Raw genomic sequence first — 12,396 nt, 5'->3', positions numbered from 1 at the left:
TTTTGTACTCATTCATTTAAAAGTTAAATCTGTACGACATTTGTCAAAATAATTTGACAACAAGCTGTAGATTGGGCTCATGATTTTTTAATGATTATAATTTTTTCTTTTTTTCTTTTTTCTTTTAATGGTTTCGAGGCCTGGACAACATCTGCCGCCGCTTCACTGAGGCGTTCCGCGACAACGGCAACACTTTCGTGGACGGCATCCAGTTCACGCTGTACTCCGCCGTCATCATGACGGGCAGCATGAGCGAGCACGCCGAGCCAAATAAGATAAGAGAGTAAGAAATTAAACGTGAAGAGTTCTTATGTTGTTTTTTTGTATTACCCAAATTAGGCGAATCTTGTCCACAAGGCAAGCAAGGAAGCTGCTTGGGGCCCTCGAGCCAGTAACCTGGCTTGGTCGCCATCTTGTGGCTTACTACAGAATAGCGATCACATTTTGGAAGTGTGTTGTATGATCTTATTCCAATTACAATATCTTTGAGTATTTTAATAGGGCTGCGATTATGGAAAAAGTAATAATCACGATGACTCAAATGATTATTTTGTGGTACAAAACAAGAAAATGTTTAAGCATTTAAAAATATTAAGACCAATTAAAAAAAAAAATAGAAACACTATAATTATGTTAATTCCTTTTGGACCAAACAGATCTATAAGGACGCATTCCCGACAAAATTTGTCAGGCTGCCAGACACTGATCTTCAACAGCCAAGTTGGGTCATTTTATGTTTATAAAAGGAATTGAACTTGCCTTATATTGCACCTGCATGCCTTTTAGCTCACTGCTATCAAATGTGTCATGTGATCATCTACCTTAAGTCACAGAGTGCCTCCATGTTAAAAAAAAAAACAAAAAAAAAACATAATACTTATTACTTATCAAATGTTTTTTAGAATAAAAAAACAAGATGCTAATTTTGTAGCACATTGTTTTCATTCATAATAAAAAATGAAACTTTCGATACAGTTTGCATTTGCTTTTATTTGTCCTTAGGACATTTACACACAAAATAAAATTCATAAAATAATTTTGTAAAAAACATTAACACGCACTTCAGAGTAGATGTAAAAACAAAAATATAAATAATCCAGTCACCCAGCGCACTTTGTGCCTTGTCCATTTCTTCTCCGCGCCTTAAGAGCAGCAGGAGGTGAACGAGGACGAAAAGGAGGCTGAAGACAAAAAGGAGGCTGAAGACGAAAAGGAGGCTGAAGACAAAAAGGAGGTTGAGGTTGCCTCGGCTTCAGCCTCCAGGTTTTCCAGCTCCCTAAAAAGGGTGAAGGTCAGTTCTTCCTCAGGCCTCTCAAACAGGCTGCAGGTGGAAAAGGATGGGGCTGAGGGTTCCCCGGCCACCGCTTCCGCCGCCTCCAAGGCTTCCAGCTGCTTATAAAGGTAGGCGGTCATGGCCTCCTCATCCAGGTTGTTGGTGGATGTGAAGGCGGAGGATTCCAACGCTTCCTCCAGCTCCTTGAAGACAGTAGCGAACTCGTCCTCCTCAAGCCCCTCATGCTGGACGTTAGCGGATGTCGAGGGTGCCTCGGCCGATCCCATCACCTCCTCTGAGTGGGTGGAGATCGGATCCGCCGTGGGTTCCTCATGCAGAGTGTATGTGCACGGCATGGGGCCCTGCACGGGAACCTCGGGTGCAGACGCTGTAAACAAACGCAAAACACCAGTCACTCATGAGACCAATTGACATCATCTGGTGAGATTCAATGCAAGATTGTGTCCTAAAATATATATATATTTTTCATCAGGACAATATTTTTAGTTATGATATTCAAGTTTTCTATTGAAAGGCAAACATTTTCAATGTTCTATTTGCTCCAACTCATCTAATCGTGGAATGAGAAGTAGATTAATCGGCCACTTTGTTCTACTACCCTGCTATCGACTGAAACTGATGTCAATGCGAGCCAGCGGTCACGATGTCAATTTCTGCCAACAGCAGGGGGCGGTACAGGACAAAATGTCATGAATGGATTCAACTGCCTAATTCGTATTCCACAAATTTCAGAATATCTTGTAGACTAGTTCTCAAAGAAAATTTTCGGCTTGATTTGGCTGTGAGCGGATTTTCTACTTACTGCTGGTCAGATAGTTTAAACTGGTGCCTTGACGGGACCACACTCTCTTCTTCTTTTTGCCCTGCACAAAACAAAAGACAGTCATTCCACAAGTAATTAATTGTTCCACTGTGTTCCGACTAAACGACAAGCGGGACTCACGTAATTCTCTCTGTAGGACCAGTCAGGGTACATATTGGCGTGAATTTGGCTGAGCCGCTCCGATTCATCAAAGTACTTCTTCTGCTCACCAGCCGTCAGTGACTTCCACTGCGGGCATAATCGAAAGTGTCAGCACACGCATGCATACCACCACCGTACAAGCAAAGAGGACGAGAGCACTCACCTTTTGACCCAAGATCTTATTGACTGTGGCGCTGTCTTTGGGAACTGCGCCTGCATTTAAGATTTGGGCCTGCATGATGGGCCGCTGTTCCTTCATGAAGAGCATGAAGGCATTCGGTGGCTTTTTAATGTAAGGCTTGTTCTGGGGTTCTGTTGTCCTCTTTCTCCTGTTGGGAATACAAAAGTGTAAGTGTGTAGCCACTCAAGGATTATTATTTTTTTTTAAAGAGAATACTTAATACTTACTGCGAGGACTTAGATGTTTGTGGTGTTGGTGATAGAGGAGGGAGAAGGTAAGTAACAGGTGCCAACTGATAGGAATCCTGTCCAATTCTGCACACATGACACACGTTTGGCAACAAGAAGCATGTATGAAGATGCACACATTTGTTTGTTACTTACATAACTCGTATAGGAAGATGGCCTAACACCATTGGTGTGCCATTAACCTGAGAAGAAAAAAAGAAAAAAAAAAACGTTATCACTTGGAGTAGCAACATGTATCTATATATGAACGGTTTTGTTTTGTTTTTTTAACATTAAAACAAGGTTGGACTTTGGACTACTTGAGTTTTTCATGCAGCCCAAAAACTGGACTTTTCTTCATTTACATCTAAAAAGAATTCCTCACTAAGCATTTGAAACACTATAAGTTAAACATTTAAAATTATCTCTGAGAAAGGAAATGCAGTTGCAGCAGCATATGCAGTAAGAAACACAATTACTGTACTTTCTTGATAGTATGTTTCATCCCCGCTCAAGATAAAAAAAAAACAAAAAAAACTTGTTCCAACTGAATTGTAATTGTTTGTATGCATGCATGTTCCAAAAAAAGTTTCCTCATGTGCATTAAATGTATGCTTAATTCTTTTCCCTACCTGAATTTGATCGCTGGTCATCATGCCTAAATCCGCGTTGGGAACTTGGAGAAGTCTGTACACCTGTGCGTTTGACATCTTCACTGGACACTGACGACGGACACTACTAGCAGTGTTTATAGGGGTCTCGGGAAAAAATAAAAAATCCCGAAATTTAGCCAATCACAAGGGCGATGGACAACATTTGTGACGTCGCTCGACGGTTAATGAAAGAGCATCGGAAGTTCCCCAAAAAATAAACATCGGCCGTTACGCTAATGCTATTGCTAACTAGCAAGATGGCTAACTAACGCTGGACATGACTGGGGGGGGTCTAGGATGTGCTCGCCGCCATTTCGACAAGCTAGAGTTACTTATATTTTCGGAGACGTTGCGAACTTGTTTAAAGAATAAATAAATAAATATAAACACACAAAAGAAGTCAAAGTGACTTTTGGTTAATACAATTAAAATGTGTACATGGCACTGTAAAAAAAAAAAAAGAAATCTTGTGATTCATCGAACAGCATGGTCACATTTAAACTGTTGATTAAATTGAAATGTCAAATTGCAGTACATTTTATGTCTGTAAAGAAGTTTAAGAAAAACAAAACAATCTCTTCACCCGTACCTCGTGTTTTAGCGAGCTGAATAATTTTAAGCTAGCTGAAAGTACTACGGCTTTATTTGTATAGGTCAATCTGAATTACATTTTTTTTAATGGTTCAGTGCTCTTTTTGTACTCATTCATTTAAAAGTTAAATCTGTACGACATTTGTTGTCAAAATAATTTGACAACAAGCTGTAGATTGGGCTCATGATTTTTTAATGATTATAATTTTTTCTTTTTTTCTTTTTTCTTTTAATGGTTTCGAGGCCTGGACAATATCTGCCGCCGCTTCGCTGAGGCGTTCCGCGACAAGGGCAACACTTTCGTGGACGGCATCCAGTTCACGCTGTACTCCGCCGTCATCATGACGGGCAGCATGAGCGAGCACGCCGAGCCAGATAAGGTAAGAGAGTAAGAAATTAAACGTGGAGTTCTCATGTTTTTGTTTGTTTGTTTGTTTGTTTTTTGTTATTACCCAAATTAGGCGAATCTTGTCCACAAGGCAAGCAAGGAAGTTGCTTGGGGCCCTCACGCCAGTAACCTGGCTTGATCGCCATCTTGTGGCTTACTACAGAATAGCGATCACATTTTGGAAGTGTGTTGTATGATCTTATTCCAATTACAATATCTTTGAGTATTTTAATAGGGCTGCGATTATGGAAAAAGTAATAATCACGATGACTTAAATGATTATTTTGTGGTACAAAACAAGAAAATGTTTAAGCATTTAAAAATATTAAGACCAATTAAAAAAAAATAGAAACACTATAATTATGTTAATTCCTTTTGGACCAAACAGATCTATAAGGAAGCATTCCCGGAGGTTTATGACAAAATTTGTAAGGCTGCCAGACACTGATCTTCAACACCCAAGTTGGGTCATTTTATGTTTGTAAAAGTAATTGAACTTGCCTTATATTGCACCTGCATGCCTTTTAGCTCACTGCTGTCAAATGTGTCATGTGATCATCTACCTTAAGTCACAGTGTTCCTCCGTGTTAAAAAAAACCCTCAATACTTATTACTTATCAAATGTTTTTTAGAATAAAAAAACAAGATGATAATTTTGTAGCACATTGTTTTCATTCATAATAAAAAATGAAACTTTCGGTAGTTTGCATTTGCTTTTATTTGTCCTTAGGACATTTACACACAAAATAAAATTCATAAAATAATTTTGTAAAAAACATTAACACGCACTTCAGAGTAGATGTAAAAACAAAAATATAAATAATCCAGTCACTCAGTGCACTCTGTGCCTTGTCCATTTCTACTCCGCACCTTAGGAGCAGCAGGAGGTGAACGAGGACGAAAAGGAGGCTGAAGACAAAAAGGAGGCTGAAGACGAAAAGGAGGTTGAGGCCGCCTCAGCCTCCAGGTTTTCCAGCTCCTTAAAAAGGGTGGTCAGTTCCTCCTCAGGCCTCTCAAAGAGGCTGCAGGTGAACGAGGATGAGGATGGGTCTGAGGGTTCCTCGGCCGCCGCCTCCAAGGCTTCCAGCTGCTTATAAAGGTAGGAGGTCATGGCCTCCTCATCCAGGTTGTTGGTGGATGTGGAGGCCGAGGAGTCCAACGCTTCCTCCAGCTCCTTGAAGACGGTAGCGAACACGTCCTCCTCAAGCCCCTCATGCTGGACGTTAGCGGATGTCGAGGGTGCCTCGGCCGATCCCATCACCTCCTCTGAGTGGGTGGAGATCGGATCCGCCGTGGGTTCCTCATGCAGAGTGTGTGTGCACGGCATGGGGCCCTGCACGGGAACCTCGGGTGCAGACGCTGTAAACAAACGCAAAACACCAGTCACTCATGAGACCAATTGACATCATCTGGTGAGATTCAATGCAAGATTGTGTCCTAAAATATATATATATTTTTCATCAGGACAATATTTTTAGTTATGATATTCAAGTTTTCTATTGAAAGGCAAACATTTTCAATGTTCTATTTGCTCCAACTCATCTAATCGTGGAATGAGAAGTAGATTAATCGGCCACTTTGTTCTACTACCCTGCTATCGACTGAAACTGATGTCAATGCGAGCCAGCGGTCACGATGTCAATTTCTGCCAACAGCAGGGGGTGGTACAGGACAAAATGTCATGAATGGATTCAATTGCCTAATTCGTAATCCACAAATTTCAGAATATCTTGTAGACTAGTTCTCAAAGAAAATGTTCGCCTTGATTTGGCTGTGAGTGGATTTTCTACTTACTGCTGGTCAGATAGTTTGAACTGGTGCCTTGACGGGACCACACTCTCTTCTTCTTTTTGCCCTGCACAAAACAAGACAGTCATTCCACAAGTAATTAATTGTTCCGCTGTGTTCCGACTAAACGACAAACGGGACTCACGTAATTCTCTCTGTAGGACCAGTCAGGGTACATGTTGGCATGAATTTGGCTGAGCCGCTCCGATTCATCAAAGTACTTCTTCTGCTCACCAGCCGTCAGTGACTTCCACTGCGGGCATAATCGAAAGTCAGCACACGCATGCATACCACCACCGTACAAGCAAAGAGGACGAGAGCACTCACCTTTTGACCCAAGATCTTATTGACTGTGGCGCTGTCTTTGGGAACTGCGCCTGCATTTAAGATTTGGGCCTGCATGATCGGCCGCTGCTCCTTCATGAAGAGCATGAAGGCATTCGGTGGCTTTTTAATGTAAGGCTTGTTGTTCTGGGGTTCTGTTGTCCTCTTTCTCCTGTTGGGAATACAAAAGTGTAAGTGTGTAGCCACTCAAGGATTTTTTCTTTTTTAAAGAGAATACTTAATACTTACTGCGAGGACTTAGATGTTTGTGGTGTTGGTGATAGAGCAGGGAGAAGGTAAGTAACAGGTGCCAACTGATAGGAATCCTGTCCAATTCTGCACACATGACACACGTTAGGCAACAAGAAGCATGTATGAAGATGCACACATTTGTTTGTTACTTACATAACTCGTATAGGAAGATGGCCTAACACCATTGGTGTGCCATTAACCTGAGAAGAAAAAAAAAAAAAAAAAAAAAAAACGTTATCACTTGGAGTAGCAACATGGATCTACATATGAACGGTTTTGTTTTGTTTTTTAACATTAAAACAAGGTTGGACTTTGGACTACTTGAGTTTTTCATGCAGCCCAAAAACTGGACTTTTCTTCATTTACATCTAAAAAGAATTCCTCACTAAGCATTTGAAACACTATAAGTTAAACATTTAAAATTATCTCTGAGAAAGGAAATGCAGTTGCAGCAGCATATGCAGTAAGAAACACAATTACTGTACTTTCTTGATAGTATGTTTCATCCCCGCTCAAGATAAAAAAAAAAAAAAAAAAAAAAAAACTTGTTCCAACTGAATTGTAATTGTTTGTATGCATGCATGTTCCAAAAAAGTTTCCTCATGTGCATTAAATGTATGCTTAATTCTTTTCCCTACCTGAATTTGATCGCTGGTCATCATGCCTAAATCCGCGTTGGGAACTTGGAGAAGTCTGTACACCTGTGCGTTTGACATCTTCACTGGACACTGACGACGGACACTACTAGCAGTGTTTATAGGGGTCTCGGGAAAAAAATAAAAATCCCGAAATTTAGCCAATCACAAGGGCGATGGACAACATTTGTGACGTCGCTCGACGGTTAATGAAAGAGCATCGGAAGTTCCCCAAAAAATAAACATCGGCCGTTACGCTAATGCTATTGCTAACTCGCAAGATGGCTAACTAACGCTGGACATGACTGGGGGGGGAGCTAGGATGTGCTCGCCGCCATTTCGACAAGCTAGAGTTACTTATATTTTCGGAGACGTTGCGAACTTGTTTAAAGAATAAATAAATAAATAAATATAAACACACAAAAGAAGTCAAAGTGACTTTTGGTTAATACAATTAAAATGTGTACATGGCACTGTAAAAAAAAAAAAAAAAAAGAAATCTTGTGATTCATCTAACAGCATGGTCACATTTAAACTGCTGATTAAATTGAAATGTCAAATTGCAGTACATTTTATGTCTGTAAAGAAGTTTAAGAAAAACAAAACAATCTCTTCACCCGTACCTCGTGTTTTAGCGAGCTGAATAATTTTAAGCTAGCTGAAAGTACTACGGCTTTATTTGTATAGGTCAATCTGAATTACATTTTTTTTAATGGTTCAGTGCTCTTTTTGTACTCATTCATTTAAAAGTTAAATCTGTACGACATTTGTTGTCAAAATAATCTGACAAGCTGTAGATTGGGATCATGATTTTTTAATGATTATAATTTTTTCTTTTTTTCGTTTTTCTTTTAATGGTTTCGAGGCCTGGACAACATCTGCCGCCGCTTCGCTGAGGCGTTCCGCGACAAGGGCAACACTTTCGTGGACGGCATCCAGTTCACGCTGTACTCCGCCGTCATCATGACGGGCAGCATGAGCGAGCACGCCGAGCCAAATAAGATAAGAGAGTAAGAAATTAAACGTGAAGAGTTCTCATGTTTTTGTTTGTTTGTTTGTTTGTTTTTTGTTATTACCCAAATTAGGCGAATCTTGTCCACAAGGCAAGCAAGGAAGTTGCTTGGGGCCCTCACGCCAGTAACCTGGCTTGATCGCCATCTTGTGGCTTACTACAGAATAGGAGCGATCACATTTTGGAAGTGTGTTGTATGATCTTATTCCAATTACAATATCTTTGAGTATTTTAATAGGGCTGCGATTATGGAAAAAGTAATAATCACGATGACTTCAATGATTATTTTGTGGTACAAAACAAGAAAATGTTTAAGCATTTAAAAATATTAAGACCAATTAAAAAAAAAATAGAAACACTATAATTATGTTAATTCCTTTTGGACCAAACAGATCTATAAGGAAGCATTCCCAGAGGTTTATGACAAAATTTGTAAGGCTGCCAGACACTGATCTTCAACACCCAAGTTGGGTCATTTTATGTTTGTAAAAGTAATTGAACTAGCCTTATATTGCACCTGCATGCCTTTTAGCTCACTGCTGTCAAATGTGTCATGTGATCATCTACCTTAAGTCACAGTGTGCCTCCGTGTTAAAAAAAAAAACTCAATACTTATTACTTATCAAATGTTTTTTAGAATAAAAAAAACAAGATGATAATTTTGTAGCACATTGTTTTCATTCATAATAAAAAAAGAAACTTTCGGTACAGTTTGCATTTGCTTTTAATTGTCCTTAGGACATTTACACACAAAATAAAATTCATAAAATAATTTTGTAAAAAACATTAACACGCACTTCAGAGTAGATGTAAAAACAAAAATATAAATAATCCAGTCACTCAGTGCACTCTGTGCCTTGTCCATTTCTACTCCGCGCCTTAGGAGCAGCAGGAGGTGAACGAGGACGAAAAGGAGGCTGAAGACGAAAAGGAGGCTGAAGACAAAAAGGAGGCTGAAGACGAAAAGGAGGCTGAAGATGAAAAGGAGGTTGAGGCCGCCTCGGCTTCAGCCTCCAGGTTTTCCAGCTCCTTAAAAAGGGTGGTCAGTTCCTCCTCAGGCCTCTCAAAGAGGCTGCAGGTGAACGAGGATGAGGATGGGTCTGAGGGTTCCTCGGCCGCCGCTTCCGCCGCCTCCAAGGCTTCCAGCTGCTTATAAAGGTAGGCGGTCATGGCCTCCTCATCCAGGTTGTTGGTGGATGTGGAAGCCGAGGATTTCAACGCTTCCTCCAACTCCTTTAAGACGGGAGCGAACACGTCCTCTTCAAGCCCCTCATGCTGGACATGAGCGGATGTCGAGGGTGCCTCGGCCGATCCCATCACCTCCTCTGAGTGGGTGGAGATCGGATCCGCCGTGGGTTCCTCATGCAGAGTGTATGTGCACGGCATGGGGGCCTGCACGGGAACCTCGGGTGCAGACGCTGTAAACAAACGCAAAACACCAGTCACTCATGAGACCAATTGACATCATCTGGTGAGATTCAATGCAAGATTGTGTCCTAAAATATATATATATTTTTCATCAGTACAATATTTTTAGTTATGATATTCAAGTTTTCTATTGAAAGGCAAACATTTTCAATGTTCTATTTGCTCCAACTCATCTAATCGTGGAATAAGAATTAGATTAATCGGCCACTTTGTCCTACTACCCTGCTATCAACTGAAACTGATGTCAATGCGAGCCAGCGGTCACGATGTCAATTTCTGCCAACAGCAGGGGGCGGTACAGGACAAAATGTCATGAATGGATTCAACTGCCTAATTCGTATTCCACAAATTTCAGAATATCTTGTAGACTAGTTCTCAAAGAAAATTTTCGGCTTGATTTGGCTGTGAGCGGATTTTCTACTTACTGCTGGTCAGATAGTTTGAACTGGTGCCTTGACGGGACCACACTCTCTTCTTCTTTTTGCCCTGCACAAAACAAAAGACAGTCATTACACAAGTAATTAATTGTTCCACTGTGTTCCGACTAAACGACAAGCGGGACTCACGTAATTCTCTCTGTAGGACCAGTCAGGGTACATATTGGTGTGAATTTGGCTGAGCCGCTCCGATTCGTCAAAGTACTTCTTCTGCTCACCAGCCGTCAGTGACTTCCACTGCGGGCATAATCGAAAGTGTCAGCACACGCATGCATACCACCACCGTACAAGCAAAGAGGACGAGAGCACTCACCTTTTGACCCAAGATCTTATTGACTGTGGCGCTGTCTTTGGAAACTGCGCCTGCATTTAAGATTTGGGCCTGCATGATGGGCCGCTGCTCCTTCATGAAGAGCATGAAGGCATTCGGTGGCTTTTTAATGTAAGGCTTGTTCTGGGGTTCTGTTGTCCTCTTTCTCCTGTTGGGAATACAAAAGTGTAAGTGTGTAGCCACTCAAGGATTTAATTTTTAAGAGAATACTTAATACTTACTGCGAGGACTTAGATGTTTGTGGTGTTGGTGATAGAGAAGGGAGAAGGTAAGTCACAGGTGCCAACTGATAGGAATCCTGTCCAATTCTGCACACATGACACACGTTAGGCAACAAGAAGCATGTATGAAGATGCACACATTTGTTTGTTACTTACATAACTCGTATAGGAAGATGGCCTAACACCATTGGTGTGCCATTAACCTGAGAAGAAAAAAAACAAAAAACGTTATCACTTTGAGTAGCAACATGTATCTACATATGAACGGTTTTGTTTTTGTTTTGTTTTTTACATTAAAACAAGGTTGGACTTTGGACTACTTGAGTTTTTCATGCAGCCCAAAAACTGGACTTTTCTTCATTTACATCTAAAAAGAATTCCTCACTTAGCATTTGAAACACTATAAGTTAAACATTTAAAATTATCTCTGAGAAAGGAAATGCAGTTGCAGCAGCATATGCAGTAAGAAACACAATTACTGTACTTTCTTGATAGTATGTTTCATCCCCGCTCAAGATAAAAAAAAAAAAAAAAAAACTTTTTCCAACTGAATTGTAATTGTTTGTATGCATGCATGTTTCAAAAAAGTTTCCTCATGTGCATTAAATGTATGATTAATTCTTTTCCCTACCTGAATTTGATCGCTGGTCATCATGCCTAAATCCGCGTTGGGAACTTGGAGAAGTCTGTACACCTGTGCGTTTGACATCTTCACTGGACACTGACGACGGACACTACTAGCAGTGTTTATAGGGGTCTCGGGGGGGGAAAAAAGAAAGACAACATTTGTGACGTCGCTTGACGGTTAATGAAAGAGCATCGGAAGTCCCCTCAAATACACATCGGCCGTTATGCTATCGCTATTGCTAACTAGCAAGATGGCTAACTACCGGCTTGGGGGGGGGGGGGGTATTCGACAAGCTAGGGTTACTTATATTTTCGGAGACTTTACTAACTTGTTTAATAAATAAAATAAAATCTATCAATCTATCCATCCAATCATCCATCCATCCATCCACTCCAAAATATTGTTTTGACCACCCATCTACTCCAAAACATGGTTTTGACCACCAGGAGGAGAACTCGGAGCTCTTCCACTCCGTGCCGTGGTCCTCTGGTACTCTGGCCGTCGTACAAGCATCTAATGAATGGTGATGGCTTTATCATTTTTTTATGGACTTCTATAAAGCCTTCTATTCAATTGAGCATGCTAAAATATCTGAAAAATACATCTTGATTACAAATATGAATCCAAGGCAGTGATCTCCCACCATAAAGTGAAAATATTTCACATTATACCCCACGCTGTGTAGATAAAGTTCCTCATTTCAAGTTAACTTTACCAGCTATGGTTGCAAATTTTGTATTTTCTTTTTAGAATCTCAAAATCATGATTAAATTAATTAAACTCCGTTTAAAAAAAAAGTAACTTAAAAGTAACTTGAGTAACTCATTACTTCACGCAAACGTATTACTTTCAAATGCAAGTAATTAGTTATATATAATTATAATAATATATATGATAATAATTAGTAATATTAGTAATTAGTAATATGAAATATATTACATTTTGGAAGTAAATTGCCCAACACTGCGCAGAACACAGAACCAGGTCACACAGCAGCCATGCAAAGAGAGATTTAAGCGTGAAAGCGGTGCATAAAGGCTGC

At 40.3% G+C, this 12,396-nt stretch overlaps 3 protein-coding genes across 3 annotated transcripts; all 3 read right to left on the bottom strand.

Moving 5' to 3' along the window:
- Positions 1-1,115: 1,115 nt before the first annotated feature.
- On the bottom strand, positions 1,116-4,098 carry LOC144022758 (uncharacterized). The gene is made up of 7 exons (XM_077527833.1): positions 3,299-4,098; positions 2,823-2,869; positions 2,667-2,753; positions 2,422-2,587; positions 2,238-2,345; positions 2,097-2,157; positions 1,116-1,661 (listed from the first exon to the last, which is right to left on the bottom strand). Exons 1-7 carry the CDS (start codon positions 3,374-3,376, stop codon positions 1,144-1,146), a joined length of 1,065 nt encoding a protein of 354 aa, XP_077383959.1. The 5' UTR covers positions 3,377-4,098; the 3' UTR covers positions 1,116-1,143.
- Positions 4,099-5,169: 1,071 nt separating this feature from the next.
- Positions 5,170-8,018, bottom strand: LOC144022393 (uncharacterized). Its single transcript, XM_077527145.1, has 7 exons — positions 7,301-8,018; positions 6,816-6,862; positions 6,660-6,746; positions 6,414-6,582; positions 6,232-6,339; positions 6,093-6,153; positions 5,170-5,657 (listed from the first exon to the last, which is right to left on the bottom strand). Exons 1-7 carry the CDS (start codon positions 7,376-7,378, stop codon positions 5,170-5,172), a joined length of 1,038 nt encoding a protein of 345 aa, XP_077383271.1. The 5' UTR covers positions 7,379-8,018.
- A 1,170-nt stretch (positions 8,019-9,188) lies between these two features.
- Positions 9,189-11,825, bottom strand: LOC144022389 (uncharacterized). Its single transcript, XM_077527144.1, has 7 exons — positions 11,358-11,825; positions 10,883-10,929; positions 10,727-10,813; positions 10,488-10,653; positions 10,304-10,411; positions 10,163-10,223; positions 9,189-9,727 (listed from the first exon to the last, which is right to left on the bottom strand). Exons 1-7 carry the CDS (start codon positions 11,433-11,435, stop codon positions 9,189-9,191), a joined length of 1,086 nt encoding a protein of 361 aa, XP_077383270.1. The 5' UTR covers positions 11,436-11,825.
- Between the last annotated feature and the right edge of the window lie 571 nt (positions 11,826-12,396).

This window comes from Festucalex cinctus, chromosome 7 (genome assembly GCF_051991245.1).
Source record: "Festucalex cinctus isolate MCC-2025b chromosome 7, RoL_Fcin_1.0, whole genome shotgun sequence".
In the NCBI taxonomy this organism is placed as follows: Eukaryota; Metazoa; Chordata; class Actinopteri; order Syngnathiformes; family Syngnathidae; genus Festucalex; species Festucalex cinctus.
This window is presented reverse-complemented; position numbering and strand designations above follow the sequence as displayed.